At 31.6% G+C, this 19331-nt stretch overlaps 1 protein-coding gene across 3 annotated transcripts in view; it reads right to left on the bottom strand.

Moving 5' to 3' along the window:
- Positions 1-15270, bottom strand: part of LOC125077102 (zinc finger protein chinmo) — a 49142-nt gene extending 33872 nt beyond the window's left edge. For 2 of the 3 annotated variants that reach the window (XM_047688903.1, XM_047688905.1), the window contains exon 1: positions 11091-11429. In XM_047688903.1, coding sequence (XP_047544859.1) covers positions 11091-11101 — 11 coding nt within the window. In that variant the 5' untranslated portion in view covers positions 11102-11429. Of the gene's footprint in view, positions 1-11090; positions 11430-15126 lie in introns of those variants that run through there. The other variant, XM_047688904.1, reaches the window with a different exon arrangement.
- Between the last annotated feature and the right edge of the window lie 4061 nt (positions 15271-19331).

Below are 19331 nucleotides of genomic sequence, written 5' to 3'. Positions count from 1 at the left end.
AAATAGAATATCCTTCTTTTTTTAAGGCAGCTAATAAGCAGGTAGAACAACATTCAGTGAGCCGGTATAACTACAAGCACAAAGCACAGAACAGCCTAGATTTAAGATAGTTATCCTGCTTGGAAAGGAAAAGATGCAGTCATATAAAAGTAACATAAATCCAAATAAAATAAATAAACACACCAAAAGCAAATATAATTATACACCTAAAAAGACACAAGTAAAATCTCTTTAATCGTAAAATGCACTTGTATCAATGGCAAAGAAAGGATGAAATAGAAGATTAAGTATTTCCTCATCTCTAAAATCTAACGTTTTTTAAAGTAATCATTTGATGGGTCACTTCCGAATAACTCTATCACAGTTGGAAAGGAAGGCGGTGCTTTGATTCACAATACGTTATATACAAATGACTTATAAGGCGTTCATAATAAGGTCGAAAATTGCTTGAGAGTGCGGAGGGTCTAGTCATACAAACGTTGATCAAAACAAAAACATGGTGATTACGCGCAATAATAAAAAAGAATAAATATTATAGCAAGTAGAAATATTTTAAATATTATTTTCAGTAAAAATTTAATTTAGTACATAGAAAGGAGTGAACTTTGCATCACAGCGATACTTACACAAATGTTGGGCGCAAATTCTTCATTAAAATTTGACTCTTTTAAGTGACAAGAGACGCTTTACTCATTTTATTCATTCTTCATCTAAAATGATTGTAGAAAGATGCGTTCGCTTTCAATCCATTTCGTATAAATTAAAATTAAATTCAAACAAATATAAGTGCATAACTTTGAATCACGAAAAAACAGTTTCATTTTTTAAAATGTTTACGCATCTGTATTGTATTGATATTTATCACGAAATTTTTCACATACTTTTGTATCGACATTTTATTATAATACACTCCTGACACTCCTGACACAGTCAGTATGCAAATGACTTCAAAGGGCTTAGCAAGTGATTACGAAAGCCGATGTCGAAACGTATGCAGGCCTGTTTTCTAAATTTCAAACGAGTCGAATGCATTCAATGTGTACGTAATCGTACGACAGCTGTAATCTAGCCATATTAACTGAAGTCAATGATGATGTTATCTGACTCCCTACTGTCTTAAACCTGCTGAGTTTCTCAGATCAGGGTTATCTTTTCCGAAACCGTGGTAGTATTTAACTAAACGATCTGTAAGTGTAATGCTTCTTTAAATATTCAATAAAGGAATTTGATTTGATTTTACCAAACTAGTCTGATCTAGAATAGGAGATATAAAAATGGGCAAGTGTTTTCGCAAATAAGAGCACTCTTGCACCCTTACTCAACATAAGCCAATAGGACGACAATCAATGAACAAGAGTGTAGGCGTAAAGTATATTTTACGTGCTTGTCGAGGTAATTACTGGTAACTCCAAACCTCCGGACTATTTAAAAAATTTTGACAGAAAACCAGAATAACTATTTATCAGCCCGACCCGGTATTTTAACCTAGTATTGAATAACCATATATCCAACAACTAAAAGTGTTTTTGATCTGAATTTTTCGCTTATCGTCTATTAGAAATATGACTTCAATTATTTTCAGCGCGAATAATAATTATTATTTTTGTGTTCATAATATATATAATATATATACATACAAACGTTAATACATTTTAATCTAACAGCTGAAGTTTTGATTTCTACTGGTATACAATACGTAATTTTTAACACTAGATCACGTTTTCAAAACTGACCGTGCCCCACTTATTATTGTACTTTTTTATTTTTATTTATTCATTGTACTTTTTATGGTTACGTAACCGTTCGAAAAAAAAAAAATAATTTACTTTAAAACATTTGTAATTAGATTAGTACAAATTCGGTATAATTAATGACTTCTTAAACATCTAAGTATCATTTTTTAGATATCACAAAAGCTATGACTTTCTACTTGCATTGCTTTTCCGGCAAACGAGGGGCCCACGTTGGGAGGCGAAGAGGGGTCTCGTCAAAATAGAAAGTTGCATGCCGCTGCAGTGCGCACACGCACGGTTGCGTTTCGCAACACACAACCTCCAAGTCTATGATAATATATACATTTTAAAGGCAAACTTTAAAAATATTTTGTTCAAGATTTAAATGTATCTTAGACGAGATATAAAAATCGTGTCTATACATCAAATAGTCTTTGGGAAGTTAGTTTGTTTATTGATTTTAATATATATATTATTTACCAAGTTTATATTGTCTCTTTATAATGTCATATATTTACGTCAATTAACCAACCTACAGCTGGATTTTGATGAAATATTTTTGATGGTTTTCGATTACACACTTGTATCGCGCGTGTCAGACACTTCAATTAGAACTCTGTTTCATTATGTAAAGTCAACGTGACATAATTTCCAAGCACATCTCGTACCTAATAATCAAACATAGAAAGTAGCATAATCTTTCAAAGCTAATCTCAGGGTACATTTTGATTTATTTATTCTTACGAGATCAGAGGAATAAAATGAAAAAACAATCGACTTTTTAAAGTATTTTATTTATTATTAAATTAGTACCGTTAAATTATAGTTTTAAAACACAATAAAATTTCAATAAACGATTTCCGTAATAACAAAATAATGACCAATTTCGTAATCAAACAATCTCTTATTTAATCATTTGGGATTACGTCTTCTAAATCTATCTGTGAGAAAACACGAAGAACCGCGCCTAATTCCAAAGTCGTTTTGAAGCACGACGCATGCGCGAGCGATTCAGTGCGTGCACTATGGACACCTTTTACTACTGCAGCTGAACACGAAGCTTGTACTAAATCATTCAATACGCTTTGTGTTTTATATTTATTTATTAATTATATATTTTAAATAAAGAAATGAATATCATTATCTATTATTATATATAAGAATCAAATTCACCAACTTTCATCCACTTTGTTTAGGAGTGAGGTAGCTTAAGGAGTAAATGAGTATCTCTGTCTCATTACAGGCGTTAAGGGATGTACTCAGTCTCTAAGATCGCGTTGTGTTAACAATCAGGATACAAAATAGCGTTGAATTCCATTAGTTAATTAAACACAACTTGGTTGTGGGGCTAGGCCGTTTGGGTTAATTTTTTTTAATGTCATACACATTATTCAATAAGTAATATTTAGTATTGTTTTGTTCCGCTTTGAAAAGTGAGTGAGCCAGTATAAATAAAGGTGCTCAATAATACCATTCATGCAACATCATGGAATGCTTGAACATGGACTTTCAATAAGAAAGGTTTTCCGAAATTTTAGCTTTAAAGGGAAATAATGGTTGGGCCAAATTTGTATCAATTTTATATCTATGAAGTCGGGACGGGCCGCTAGTGACTTTATATAGGACGCGTCTTCTTCTTTCGAATATCGAATCAATGATGACAAGAAGAGATAAATCAGTGGTAACCTAAATATCCACGAAACAATTTAAGCAACGTTTCATAAGGAAGGGTTTCGACAACAGTATGGACAACAGTACAGTCTATGATATAAGATTCAGATCAATCTAAGATGTTCATTGATCAGTACCATGCTTAATATCGGGACGTGACATAAAAATTGGACTAGCTGTTATCAGCCTGCTTTGCTGAGCATTAATTTAAAAAAAAAAGAAAAGAAAGAGCATCAACGGAATTCAAAAATGTAATAGCCATCTACGGATGAGATTCCGCTATTGAAGCGGAATCCATCCAATTGTGGTCGGTCTCATACCGATTCGTTTAGATAATTCTCGTATATACTCTATTCCAATCATAACAGGAAAAAAGGCAAATAGACGCGATATCATTGGTTGATTAATCTATGATATTCACGATGGATTTGCGAAAAAATGGCGTTTAGAACGAAACTACTATCTGAATTTTGGAAAAACGCATGAAATACGTAAATCTTTTTACCTACTTGCATTGGAATAGGCTATATGTATATATCTATATAGATTACATAACCCTTGTGTTAGTTGTAATTTTGCCGCTAGCTGTATAGGAGGTAAATGTGGTTGGCTCAAGTTGAAACAATGAGAACTTTGAAGGGCTTCTGGTCTAAATTATTACAGACCAAATTTTAAAAGTTTAACATTAACATCTGAATATTCAATAAAATAGAATGTAGTAAATAATAATAACATCCAATTATAATAATTAAAACTAGAAAACATCATGTATAATATGCAAATGTGAAAGGGTTATAGGTACTTTGGACACGACACACGGACAATGAGAGCGAAGTTCCGCGTTGCACGCATAAAATTAAAAATAACGACCTTCATATTTTGAAAAGAAATAATCCTTGACCCAAATATATAAAAACGACTCAAACCTGTTTCGTGTAGACAACTGTCTCACACAGGTTACATTACCCATTGTTGTATAAGAGCAAAGAAATTAATAAAAATAACAATGTAGTACTCAATACCGCTTAAATGTTGGTCTAAATAGACCTCACGAAGGAGCGCCCCTTTGGGTTAAACGACACGCAAATCTTAAAAGCAAAGGGAATACTATAATAAATAATAAATAATCATTTTTTTTAATTTTTGCGTGTATTTGCAATCAGCCCTAAAGCTGAGAATATGTTCTGTGATGCTGTCATGCTCCGAGCTGCTGCCGGTTTTCTAGTTCTAGGATATAATGACGTTTTAGTCGTTTCACGTATAATCTAATTAGTTTTTTTTGCTATCTTTCACGCACTAATCTGACACCATGTTGGCACAAGCGACACTCAATACTAAAAAAACGCCGTCATTTTAACGTATTCAAAACGAAAACGAAAAAGGAATTAAGATAAACAAACAAGATAGTGCACTACAAACAGTTCATGATTAATATAATTTTTAATACAACACTATTCCACTTAACTACTTTTATCCACTTTAATAAATTCCGATAACAGCTTCGTCGACGTTCGAAACGCATTTTTTTCGCAAATCCATGAATAATGTCATAGATTGATCAATCAATCAATCCAATGATATCGCGTCAATGCGATATCAAATGTTGTTTATTTGGCCAAATGTATTGATGTTTGTTATTATTGCATTTTATATAAAAGTAACAACTCCATGAGCGTTTAATGTGAGACCTTAATCCAAACTAAATATATATAGCCACAAATATATGTATTTTGTGTAAAAATGTAGTCGTAACAGAAAAAATTCTAGATGAACGGATTAAATGGAGAAGTAAGCCCCCCCATAAGCCAAAAACGTTGACTAGTTGCCGCAAGACGAGTTTCCAGTTTCAAACAATGTCTACACGAGTAGAGCTAACAAGGAGTATACTATTACCAATCCACTGTAGAATTTGAATGTTTCAAAATTTGATATCTATATTTTTTATTATCAATGATTTTTTAAACCATTTTCTGACAAACTAGCTTGCACCCGACTGTTGAGGTCTAAGTTTTGATTTAAAAACGAAGACGTAATGTAGGACATATTCTAGTCATTCTTTGAGGTATAAAAATTTTATCAAATTAGGTTCAATGTTTTAGGCGTGAAAACGTAACAGACAGACGGACAGACAGACAAACTTTTTACAAAAAAGACAAAGTTACTTTTGCCTTAATAATAATATTAGTATTGAATATAGATTAATAGAAGATACCTATTATTTTATAATTGTTTTACCTTCTATCTACTTCGTTGTCATTGATTATTTTAAAAATGAGTAATACTGTGCAATACTTACGTATTAATTATTATACAACGACTTAATTTTTTTTTTTATTTTAATTGTTAAATTATTTCTATTATCGCAGACGTATATTTGACACTGGTTGGTCAATTGACACTAAAAGAGTAACGGAGAGGGAAAGTAATGTCCTCACGGTGATTTCAACGGAATTTAATTCAATATACTTTGCAATGGTACTGGCAAAGTATTCTGTTTTATTATCGACAAATAACTTCAATTACTGAATGTTATAATCAAACGGTTTGTGACTTTATAAATTACTATTTAAATTAAATTATTATTATTTAATTTTTTAATTAAATTATTATTACTTGTACAACATACTAACAGATTTTTAGGCATAGTTCATCGCGGATTTTTATTTCATCGCGCATTCATACTCGTATATCTCTTACTGTTAAGGCAGCGTTCATAGAAAACGCATTCGCTCGACCGTATTTCGAATGACGTTGCAAAATTAATGTCCACGATAAACCTTTCTTTATTTTAAAGGCTATTCCGTATCTTCGTGATGAATGAAAAATGTGGCAGAGTTTTTGAAATCGGATGACTCATTCAAAACTACTCTTTTGAAGACTGAAAATAATTGTTAAGTTTATTTAGGGGCCACAATTGTTTGTTGCCCCAGGGCCTATAAGTTTCAAATATAATTCATTCCAAAATTAGCAGAAATAAGTAATAACACTTAAATGTCTGATTATTAAAAACATTTTATGTATGTAATTAAAAGTGATTGACGCATTGAAGCACATGAAGACAAAGAAAACAATTTAAGCTGTTTGTTTAATATGCAACTAATAGTATTTAAATACAATAGAATATAAAACAGAAAATCGAATAATATATAAACTTTATTTTGAAATAAAATAAGGAATTTTGCATTTAGTTATTTTTTAAACATTAAGAGTTTTACAAATACTTCCTTGCATCTAGTGCCACATTAAAAATAAAAGATTAAAGTTTTTTACAATTGCAAATTCAAATTCTTTTTTCAAAAGTTAAACCTCAACATAAAGATTGTTTTCATATGCAGTTGATATATTTATGTTTTTTTTTTAAATATGGAACGGAAATATATTTTGACATTTAAAACTGTCATTATCAATAAAGTAAGACAGGCAAAACAAATTTTTTCATATTACCTATTCACTACACCTAGTTACGGTACGACGTGTTAACGATATGCACTTAAAAGTATATTTATATACAAAAATGTAACCTAAAACGGTCCGACTTTAAACAGCCTTGAAAAACTATTACGTAATCGAACCAAAAGGCCCTCCGACATTATGATAGTATTAATGACGTGAATGTACGATATACTTATTTTAAATTAATTTGGTTTTACCATTATATGTTATAAGGATAAGTTTTATTTAAGTATAACTAAAAAATATATTTAAATCAATGCGATATATTTCAGCTAAAAACTATGTTATTATTCACTAGTAGTTTTAACTATTGTTTATATTTAAATAGCTTTGGTATAATTTTTATTTTTGGTTTTCTAGTAGATATCTGTAGGTAACTTGTAAATGGCGGCATCTGTATCTGGAGTCCAGCTACCAGAGCTGAACAATGAAGCATTGACTATTGACAAAATATGTCACTTACAGTGTTTATATATATCGTACAATGTTTTTTTGTCTTCAACAAATTATTGAGATAGTACTTACTTATCCTAAGTATATTTTAAGGGATTACGTTAAAGTTTAATATGAGCTGTAGACCATACGCTGTTTTTCGCCAACAAGTTAAGGTTACCTAGTTGATTTAAAATATTTTATTGGAAATAGCATAGGGTTTAACGATCCACGCCTAGTCCCACGCTTTTATACTTCTGAACTTCTATAATAACTTACATGAAAAAAAATAGGGAATAGGTATTCAAGGGAATTTCCATACTATGTTTCGTTTGTCGTTCCCTGACTATAAAAAAGTAGTCATAGCACATTTTAACACACAAAGTTCTAGATTTCATTACATACATACGAAAAGATTAAAATACAAATTGTTTTTTAATAATAATATACAGGACAGAATTTTATAATATAAATCATACTATACTTTATATATATTAAAATATATAGGCCTATAAAATTAAAGGTCAAATCTATATAATTAAAATAGTACAATTTGCCTAGTTAGCTTTTAACTTAGAGCGTTTAAACAAAGCCATATTACATTGCACGCAGGCCGCAGTGCTTATTCACCAACGCATTGAATACGAAGCGACCTTGGTTTTGTTACGTAAGCGTCGCGCCTCGAAGGCCCTCCGAGATGTCCTTGTACCTCCCAATGCCCCTCCTCTCCCACCGCTGGGCTGGGACGTGCCGATATAAAAACATTAAGAAATTCACACAAAAGTTATACGTATTTGAAAATAGATTAAAACCTATTAAAATAAATTATTATCCTTCTCATACTTTAGTTTCCTTATTTAGTTGCGTAAGAATTATTTAGTCGATTATTTTAATTAGTAGATTTGTTACCAACGCAATTTGGCAGAATACCATAAAATTTGCATTTTCAACAGAATGATAATAATCGAACTAATTAAACAATAAAATTATATTTAACATAAAAAGAAAAGATTTCATTGAAAGAACATTGAAAGAACCCATTTTAGTATTAGAGACAAAAAAATATATTTTTTTGGGGTAACTTGATTTTGTTGCATATTAATTAAAAGATTTTTTATTTTTATTTAATTATAAAATTGAATTAATTCACAAACATTAGAAAATAATTAGTAGAATCGTGTTTAATTTTTACTACTTACTTCTAAGATACATTATAGTCTCTTTTTGACTCGGTCATAGATAAAATATCGCAGTTGCCAAGTTATATTAATAAAAAAAGCAAATTTAACGAAATATAACAAAACAGCTACATGTATATTTCGATTTTTTATCATAGTTTCATACTAAAAATGATTCTCTAATCAAACTCTTATCTTTGCAGTATGCCTATGAAATATAAGGTTATCTCAATGCAAAGATACCACGTGTTTTATTCACTAGTATTTGAATAGTGAACGTTTAACATATATTTTTTATAAATATATATAGTTCTGTAAGAAATATTGATCATTCCTATTTTGACCAATGCGCCACCAACCTTGGGAACCAAGATGTTTATTACCTCGAGTAGTTTGCTACACTGGCTCACTCGGGCTTCAAACCGGAACACGACAATACTAAGTAGTCACCGTTAGAATATATGATGAGTGGGTGGTACCTACCAAGACGGACAAATGATGTCTTACCACCATGTGTTAAATACGCAAGGTCATACAATATTTCAGTTTTTTATACCTACTATATTTGCATATATTTAAAGACTTAATGTTAATCTTTATTTAAATAAAATTGTAGGTATTATAATTAAATATATACTATAACATAAGTATTTTCTACATCTTGCCTCTGTTTATAAATAAAATAATAAATTTATTCTATTCAACTTATCAACTATATTATTACTACTTACTATATTTGACAGATCAACAAAGATGGAGTTAATATATCTTCTTGGCATAAATGAATATTATAATGTATAATATGAAAAACAAATACAATGTAAATTTTAGATCACACACAAAACCAACCGAATTTAATTACATACTCCATTCAAATACTCAGGCGTGAGAACAAAAAAGTATAAATTGCGTACGCGCTGAATGCTTAATACGTATTCATAACAAAATTTAATCGAATATTACCAAGTGCATTGACGGTTTGAGGAATTCCACGTGCTAAGTCTTAGCTTACCAACGGATAAGCTTCACATAAAATAAAAAATATACAATGATGCATTCATTATGAAAAAAAAAATACAATAATAGATAATAGACGTTGTTTAAAAGTCCATCATCATACTTATTAGTTTAGTCAGAATAGTTTCACGATAGAAAAATTGTAGGCGCCATAAATACAGTACACGACCTTCGTACCAACACTTGCTTCCCAGTAGCCAATAATTTAGGTTGCTCAATAACAAACAAAGGAATAGTGTTTTTTTTTAAATAAGCGATATTTATTTTTGTATAGATTATATTTAAAGTACACAAACGTTGGATATGAAGTTGGCGCCAACGCCTTCCTTGAGATATTTAGGAATCTTATAATTTTTTGTGTATCGCATCTATTTATAATTTAATGGAATAGTTATGTATCTAGGTACTTGTGTTAGAGGGCCGGTTTATTTTAGTGTGTTTATCTGTGACCTTCGAATAACTGGTTTTAATTAAAATAAAATATTATGACCTTGAAGATAGTTTTTCTAACTAAATGTAAATACCTATGTAATTAATAGATAATAGGTATGAGATAATAAATATACTTAATGTATATCTATTTTTTAAGCAACCTTAAATGAAGATCAGATCATTCACTGTTATTTTTTTTCATGAATGAAAAGCCTTATAAATATCAAATTAAGTGATATTTTAAATGAAGTTTTGTAACTATATAAATATAAACGAATTATAAACTTATATTTCTTTTAATGAAACAGATGTTTCACTCACACTCTTAAACAATTAGTAATAAATACACATGTCAAGTAACACATTTACAAATTATTCGTATTTCATTTTAATGATTATTAAGCCCTATTCGAAGCGATCAGAATAGGTACTACAAAGTGCGTGTGTCGTACGCGCGGCGGCGCGGGCGCAGTACTCGGAGACAAGCGCGGGGCGGACGGGCGGCCGCGGTAGGTGCTAATAGTTGACCACGGGGCCACATTGACAGTTTCTATGCAAATGTTAATGCGTCGTAGGACCAGTTTTCGCCTCACGGAGTGGTTCCGGGCTTGCCTACTCGCGCGCTTTATTCACCATAATAATTATTACCGAACATTGTCGCTAAACTGGATCCTTGATGAATTTATTAAAATCATGTTTTACAACTACACGGGCCCAAATCGACGAACGTTGGAGTCGAAAATTTCATTCAGTAAGCACTCGGTCGCGATTATACATAAAAAAGAAAAGTCTGAAACCGGTTGCAAAGATCGTGCAAAAAGTTTAGTGATGCAATATAGGTGTATAAAAAAAGAGGAAATACGGTTGTCTCATTATCAAGTTCAATAGCCCCGAAGCGGCAGCACGTGTATGCAAAACCAGGAAAGCGATCGAGATGTGTGCAAAAATATCCTCTGAAGCGTGCATTTTAAGGCGTAATCTGCCGTACTCCCGTGTACACTAAATATTTATCGCATGCCGCAGGGTGTCAACAAGTATTTATCAAAGGCTGCATACTCCGATACTTATTTGGAAACTAGATTGACTCGCAAATGAGACAACCATTATTCAGGCTCATCGTAACGAGTCGCATATATAATAAAAGACATTAAAATATTATGGTAACAATACTTTCCTCGATTCCATGAATGACAAATTCCACAGTCCTTGATTTTATTAAAACAAAACCATTAGTGCTCTACGCGAGCCGTTCACAAATATCATAGTTCGTATCACTGAATGTGCGTTCACTGCGTGTATCACTGGAGTAACACTAGCACCGTGCTGCGGGCGCTGTCCGTCCTCACTTCCGCATATTGCAACGCGCGCTGGCGCCGATCGCCGTCGTGCGCTGTGCACAGTATCTCAAATACGACCGCGTCGCTCCTAACCGTTGGGAGCCTCGCTCGCGAATGCGACCGCCGAAAACTTCTCACAACGTCCGAATGCAGAAAATTCGGACGCGCCGAGTGGGGGACGCTCTACGACTATCCGAAACTTGCGCGCGTACGTGCAGCGCTTCGCTATGAAAAAATCCAAGGTTAACGCGCGCTGCCAAAAAAAGACGCACGCAAAATGAAAAAAAGATGGCTAGAGCGGCGCCCCTCGCGGGCGTCGTCGCAGTGCAGCCGATTCTGCACACGTCGCGTCTACCGCGTTCGTAGTTTTCCCGTGATCGGTCTCGCTTCAAGGTTTCGTTAATTTTCACAATTTTAACTCAGAGCCAATGTATGACCTCGAACACAATCATTTACTGCAAGTCGACTAGCAATGCATGTTGAATATTTATTAACCGAAAAACCGGGTTAAATACTACGAATATATTACCAGTTAAATAAATCAAGGTAAAATTGCGCGTATTCATATCCAAAAATGACCTATGATTATATTTATTATAGGTTCTTAATAATTTTAAACAAATAGATATTTATAACCACATATACATTTGTTCAAAATAGTTTTAAATCCGTCAGGTCAAAGAGTTTTAGTCAAAATGAAATTAATTCTACTTTCGAAAAAAAAAATTGATATCGACAACCCTGCATCAAGCAACCCTGCGTCAAGTATCATCGTAACATTTACGCATAAACAAAAAGAAAAAAAAACAGCATGACATAATGATGTTTATAAAACTGGACTAAAATCAAAATGATGCACAAATTTGTTATAAGAGACCTTGATGGCATTAGTTCCTCAAATGCTTATCATTATTGTTTATCAGCGTACATTAGTACCATAGAAAACGTAATAGAGATTTTTATTTATTTTGACGAATAAATCTTTTGACGTATTATTTTTTTTATTCGTTTTTAATAAAATTAAATAAAAAAAATAAGTTTATACAACATTATAATATGCAACTTTGAGATTTGAACGTTTTTCTTTCTTCCATTTTCTTCATTCCACGAAAGATTAATGTTTTTAATTAATATTTTAATAGAAAACAAATGCCAATCTCACCACCAATTTCGAGACTAACTTCATAAACATTTAATTTACAAAATCTATTAATCTATTAATTAATGACGTAAACGTGACGTCATAACAAAATACGGTAAAAAAATAAAACATAATAATAATTATGAGGCATTAATTTATTTAAACGTGTAATGCATTTAATAAGCAATTTACGACATTAGGGTTCCGTAATGAAATTCATAAGTGCAGTGTAAAGAACAATACATTAAACATCGAATGTGTTTTCTTATCATTGTTAGCAAGGCCATTTGAATTATGATAACGTTACGGAATTAGAACACAGGTGAGCCAAAAGAAGACTTCTATTATAAATAAATTATTAGTATTTCTCGAATTAATTAAATTTAAACTCAATAAATCTGTTTTCTAATATAATAATTCGTTTTGGAAACACAATAGTGCTAAATCCAAGTTCTAATATAATAATAAGACAAATACCCTGAGCGTTTTGATATTATATGGAATAGTGGAAATTTTAGGCACTAAAAACGACCAAAAATGTTTAAAGGAATTCATATATCGTCACAGATTTTTGTATTAAATATGATTTTATACTAATTTAGAACCTGTCTTTCTCGCGTTTTATTTACATATTCGCTTAATTTAAAATTTTAATAAACATAACGAGTTATGAGCTCTTGGACCCATTATGAAAAAATAGAATGGAACATGGTTTATAATAAAATAAATTATATATCTATTTTTTTTAAATCTAATTTGAAAACAAATACTTTATCAAACATTTACATATATTCGAAATTTAAATCCAAATCGTCTGTGTGATATACATGATGATATACATGTTTTTTTTTGTTTTAAAGTTTTTCAAATCAACCTGTACACAAAAGGGTTTACCAAATTCTTTATCTGTTATCTAATCATCGTTCACAGCGATTCCATTGCATCTATCATGTAATCAGACTAGGCGGATTGGTACACACAAATAAAAAAATGATTAGGCCTATGACATCAATTTATTTTATTTAAAAGCGTAGCGATGATCCTTAATTTAAAAGCTAAAAACATCATGTAGAAGTCAAACTAAAATAAATAAATGTCACTTTAATGACAGTTTATTATACTATAATATTTTGTACTAGCTGTTAAACGCTCGCTTTGCTCGGTTTTGAATTAAATAAGATCAACAGAATAAAAAAAAACTAATAGCTTTTAACCAGCAATGGACGATTCCGCACCGATTGGCCTTAGTCTCAAACCGATACGATCGGTAGTTTTCACGCGAATGACACATATAAAAAACATTAACAGATAATCCTAAATCGATTAATCGATTAGTGGGTATACAGAAATTTTAAGATTTCCCTTTTAAAAAAAAATAGCAGACTGAACATGTTTCATATTAAAATATGTTTAAGCTGTATATCGAATAGCTATCAGGGCTAAATTAACGATGGCAATAAAGGTTTACGCGCATTTATTACCGCGCAAGTAACGCCAACTACCGGTGATATTTGAATAATTGTTTTAGTGGATTACGGGTAATCATAGACAATAGTAGACTCGTCTATTATAGAAATGTCTAATTTAAATATCAAATGCATAAATGTAACATGCCAAAAAATAACAATTAAGTAGATAAACAAAATTAAGTTTAAAACGTAAATAATTAACAAAATGTAAGAAACGGAATACATTCGATCCCTTGATTCTAAAAAAAAATTGAATGTGTAACTGTATTGGCTTGATTAATTACTTACAATTAATTGGATAATTATAAGGCACTCTTTAATAGTGGCTTTTAAGTAAGTATTTTCTTAGGCATAAGTATTTTCAAGAATATGGCTACCGATCGCATCTGAACAAACACAAGCGCGTGCGTAGTGTTCAATGCCAAACTTCTGCAACTGACTTGATAAATAGACAATGGCTTTTCATAAAAGAATTAGTAAAACATACTGTAAATTTTAACACATATTCTGCTTATAAAATGAGTAAATATCTAGTAAAATTCGTTATTTTTCTATTTGATAATTAAATCTTTAACAAAAACATTATAAATATTTCTCCCGAATATGTTTTGTTTTTTTCATACAAACAATAACAGTTATTAAGTATTTTTTAATTTGCAAACATACATAACGTTACAGTTACAGAGTAAGTACATAAATAAAGTTTCTTAAAAGATAATGTAATTTATGTACTCGTAATATACTATGCTATCCAATCAATTTTATAAACTAGTGTAATTATAGGCTAGAGAAGAAAAATGATTGGTATAATATTTAATTTAACTTTTAACGTAAAAAGCCGTTATTGCCGTTGGCCGTTTATTTTAATTAAACATAAAAAATAATAAAACTTTTACAATATGACATTATTGAACAAAACATTTTAATTTAGGTGAAACTATTGAAATAACAAAAACAATTCTTATATTCATCATCACTCATCGTCCTCAGTATTAATTAAATCAGCACTCAGAAAGATAATTGAACATAAAACACATTATTTCGGGATAATACACCGAAATTAATTGCACGACCACAAAAAGTAAACCATTCACATACGAAAACAAACACAACAACATTTCTAGCACAAAAACACTTGCACGGGACACAATGGTGCGACCGATAATAATTAATTATTATCAATATCACCTACATCGAGCACAGGGTCTAAATATCAATCCGGAAAATAAAGCACATACAGCGAATATAATACCCGGTACTTACATGAACAAATAATCCGTCAATACGCCATGTGCGGCGGCAGCGGCGGCGGCGTCGCTCGAAGTGCACGGGGCACGGGGCAGGTTGGCCGGCAGCCAGGCAGCGCGGGGCTGGATCGCCTGGGGTACAGGCGTACAGCGCCGCGGACGCGCGGTATCGAGGAAGTCCGGACGAACTGTCAACGTTCGTGCGGAAATCGGGCGGCGGCAGCCCCGCTGAGCGCGCACGCGCGGGCCGCCCGTCAACAGCCCTGCAGCTCCGTTACCCACCCCAGCCTACCCTTTAAATCGAACGTCATATCCCGCCGTTCGCACCCCGCTCCCGCCCTGTAATTTCTGAAAAGCGCTGACTACCCCCACCAGACCCTAAAAAATGCATTGCGTAACGGTTTCACCAAATTCCACGCTGTTTGCTCGATCAATTATCCACCTGCGCTGCCGGCTGGAAGACAATAAGCCATGATAGTCGATAGAATTGAGGCCCTTGAGCTCAGTTTCGTTTTAAAACATATTTTTACAGAAGATTTATTCTTTATTAAAATTATTAATATAAATCATTTATTCATTTATTATGACATACATAATATCTACTCTTACTTCCAGGTGTACAATTTATATTGTAAGGAAAACGTTACATTATTTTGATAGGATGGGATTTTTCGTAAATTTCATATTTTGATAAAACAAAATTTGATTTTATGAGTTTTTTTTATCAACTTCGCGATATAAAATTAATTCAAAAATAAATTAGAATTGTTGTTGGTGTTTAAATAGGTACGTTCTGCAGAGTTGAATTTTTGATTTTATTGAATCAAGAGAATTTGGGAGGAGCGCCAATCGAAGAGCATTCAATTTGAATACATTACTATAACCTCACATGGTTCGATTTAATATTCAATATGCCACAAAAAATAATGTTCTAAAGCCTGTCGTGGCCTTCAAAGGTTTTATTTTTTGCATAGCGACCCTGACATTTTCGACAAACTTCAAATCATTTAATATTGAGCTATGTGAAACCTAAAAATTCAATCAAAAATCAAATTCGTTCAGTAAGTATTTAAAAGTAAAGCTATCGTTTAAATAAATAAATATATTTTTCAGTATATGGAAACATAAAATATTTGTTGACTATGACTATCGATACATTATTTAATTCGCCTTACCAAAGGAATAAGAAATAAAAAACTCTTTAGTAAAACTAAAATAATTACATATAGAATGAAACAACGTACAATATTTGCGATTCATGAGTGAATAGCAAAGAAAGCATTTCTATTATATTGTAAGGAATTATTTATCACTTAGCATGAGACTGAGAAGCTAATTAGCTAAATATTTTTGGAGCCACAATAAAATTTTAGAAGTATTTATTTAGATCTCATCAATGATGAAAATACATAAAACGAAAGGAGAATCCACGGTCGAAATCGGGTCATCATGGCGGTGCAGGAATTGCGCTCTTTCCGAAATAGCCTAGAGCTCCAAAACTGGGTCAAATGATGATGGTTCTTCCATTGCTAAAACCACTGTACGTATTATCTGTAAGTGTTTGAGATTATCTATCGTACTGAAATGGACATTTAGTGGCAATCTAACAAAGGATGAACTCAACTAAAAAAACCGGGTCACGATGGCTTTAACGAATGCAGCTGGTGTACTCTTTCCAAAATAGCTCTAGACCCATAACTAGGTCAAACGATGCGTCTTGAATCAATTCACTATAGTCGCTATAGCTTGGTATATATCATCATATGTAGTGAGTATCTACGACTAATTTTGTATATTTTATAAACGACTCTTGAAGTTTTGTTTTTGTTATTAATTTAAAAAAAATAAATAGTTTGTAATTAAACATTATTTACTTATAAACGAACGTGGTTTGCTTAGTGATCTCGTTCAATTTATTATGTATTGAAAATGTACTACATATTATTAATTTAGTACTAAATCTAAAATAAGCGATTAAAGAGTTATAAAATAAGTTAATATTTTTCAATATATGAATATTTAGCACCCATAAAAGTATTGTCAAGATAAGAAAGTTTTTTTTTTTTTTTAAGTTAAACGTTTTTTTTTTTATTCTTTATGTTTGCAATGTATGTTTGTCCTGAATAAACGTTTTCTGATATTTATGTTTTTTAAGATGGTGGCTGATGGCTCCATTCCTAAATGTTATGAAACTCGTGTAACATAATTATCCAAACGGGTAAGATAGGCAAAATTCATGTTTTGAATAAAAAAAATTTGATAGACTTACATACTTTACAATTATAGAGTTTCGTTACGCTTAGAACATCTATAGCAAAGATATGGAACTTTCATATAGTATGAGTAGCATCAAATGATAGCTTATCATTTGAAGATACATTTAGGTTAGATTATGGTTTGGCACATACCTGTGATTCAACTGTTATTGTTTACGTTGTTAAAGAGAACGCTCGTAGAAAATTCATACCAATTTATATTAATGATTTGAAAATAACATTAAAAGCCTACAGAAATGATCCCACTATAAACATAGTTTTATTTGTAATTCAAGTCAAAGTATCACTTTTTATGTTATAAATCTTAAAAAAGTCGTTAGGTTTCCAGGATTACAGACTTTCGCGGTAAAATTTCATTGAATAATAAAATTTGTATAATCTTTCGGGGTACTTTTATATTTAAACGAACGATTAATAATAGAAAGTATCGGGCGTGCACTGGAATGTATTAGCGAACATACATATTATCAATTTGTGCGTGCCATTGCTCATATATGTTTATATAAATCATCATTATATTTAATAAAAACACAAACAGATAAAATTAACTGCAACCCAAATATATTTTTATACTTTTTTGATGTACTAAAATGCATATTTTGAAGAATAGCAAATCGAATCGATTTCGTGAACTTGGCTGTCGATCTACCACTCGCGCAAATGATCAAACATTAATTAGGGCACTTGTATTATGTATCTGTAAATAAATACGCTTGCGTTTGTTTTGATAAAAGTCTAGTCACCGATGTTTATTTTACACACAACTTTATGAGTTTTTTACCCTTATAGTTGTTGTAGTAATAACCCGGTTTTTATACTACTTTTTAGTACATATCGTATTATGAAGATAATGTAGATGCCAGCCATTCTTAATATTCTTGTGTTACGGTTTAAAGGGATATGAGACTTTAGTTTCCAAGGCGCATTAGCACTGTACAGAATCGTTAATATTTCTTAAAGTGCTAATGTCTATGGAGATGGTGATTGGTGGTCCGTCTGATTATTTTATATAAAATTCAATACCTACCAGTAGAAAAGGCTTTGTGCAACCCTATAGGTGTCAGTGGAGTACGCAATTTATATTTATTTTACTGCCAATTATTATTAGTACAGTAGTGGTGTATTAGTATTTGTAGTGGTGTTTAAAGTGGTTCTGAATCAATATAATTGAGACCGGTGGCGCATACAGTGCCAATGTCTAAAAGGATACTGAAACCAAATTTAATTATTGCTTCGTTTTTACGGTTCCGTAACCAAATGGCAAAAAACGGAACCCTTATGGACTCGTCGTGTCTCTCTATCTGTCTGTCTGTCTGTCTGTCCGTCCGTATGTCACAGCCATATTATCCGAAACTATAAGGACTATACTGTTGAAACTTGGTAAGTAGATGTATTCTGTGACCCGCATTAAGATTTTCACACAAAAATAGAAAAATAACCCTACTACCTAATATTGGTTTGAACGAGATCTAGTAAGTAGTTTTTTTTAATACGTCATAAATCATAAACCGCATTTTACCTTTCATTCAATCAACTCAAAAATAAAAAAAGAATAATTTCATAAACATAAACCGTGAACCATTATTTTCTAATAATAAATCTATAATATTAATAATGTGCCTATAAGCTTGTTTAGCTATCACAAGCCGATATAGGCTCGCATATAGTTAGATCTAAATCCTATAATTTAGGTACCACATTATAATCAATAAGTTAATTTAAAAAAATACACTTTTATTAAAACATCGATCAAATTTACAACGAACTACAAGAACTTTTATATTATGTTACTTGCTGCTACGGAACCTTTAATAGGCGAGTCCGACTCGCAATTGGCCGCTCTTTTACTAAATTCCAGAGAACGTGTGCTAAATTATTGTAGTTTCACAATAGATTTATATGTTGATATGCGCTGATTTCAAAACCAAATCAAACTATAGTCCGC

The sequence above is a fragment of the Vanessa atalanta genome, chromosome 3 (genome assembly GCF_905147765.1).
Source record: "Vanessa atalanta chromosome 3, ilVanAtal1.2, whole genome shotgun sequence".
NCBI lineage: Eukaryota > Metazoa > Arthropoda > Insecta > Lepidoptera > Nymphalidae > Vanessa > Vanessa atalanta.
This window is presented reverse-complemented; position numbering and strand designations above follow the sequence as displayed.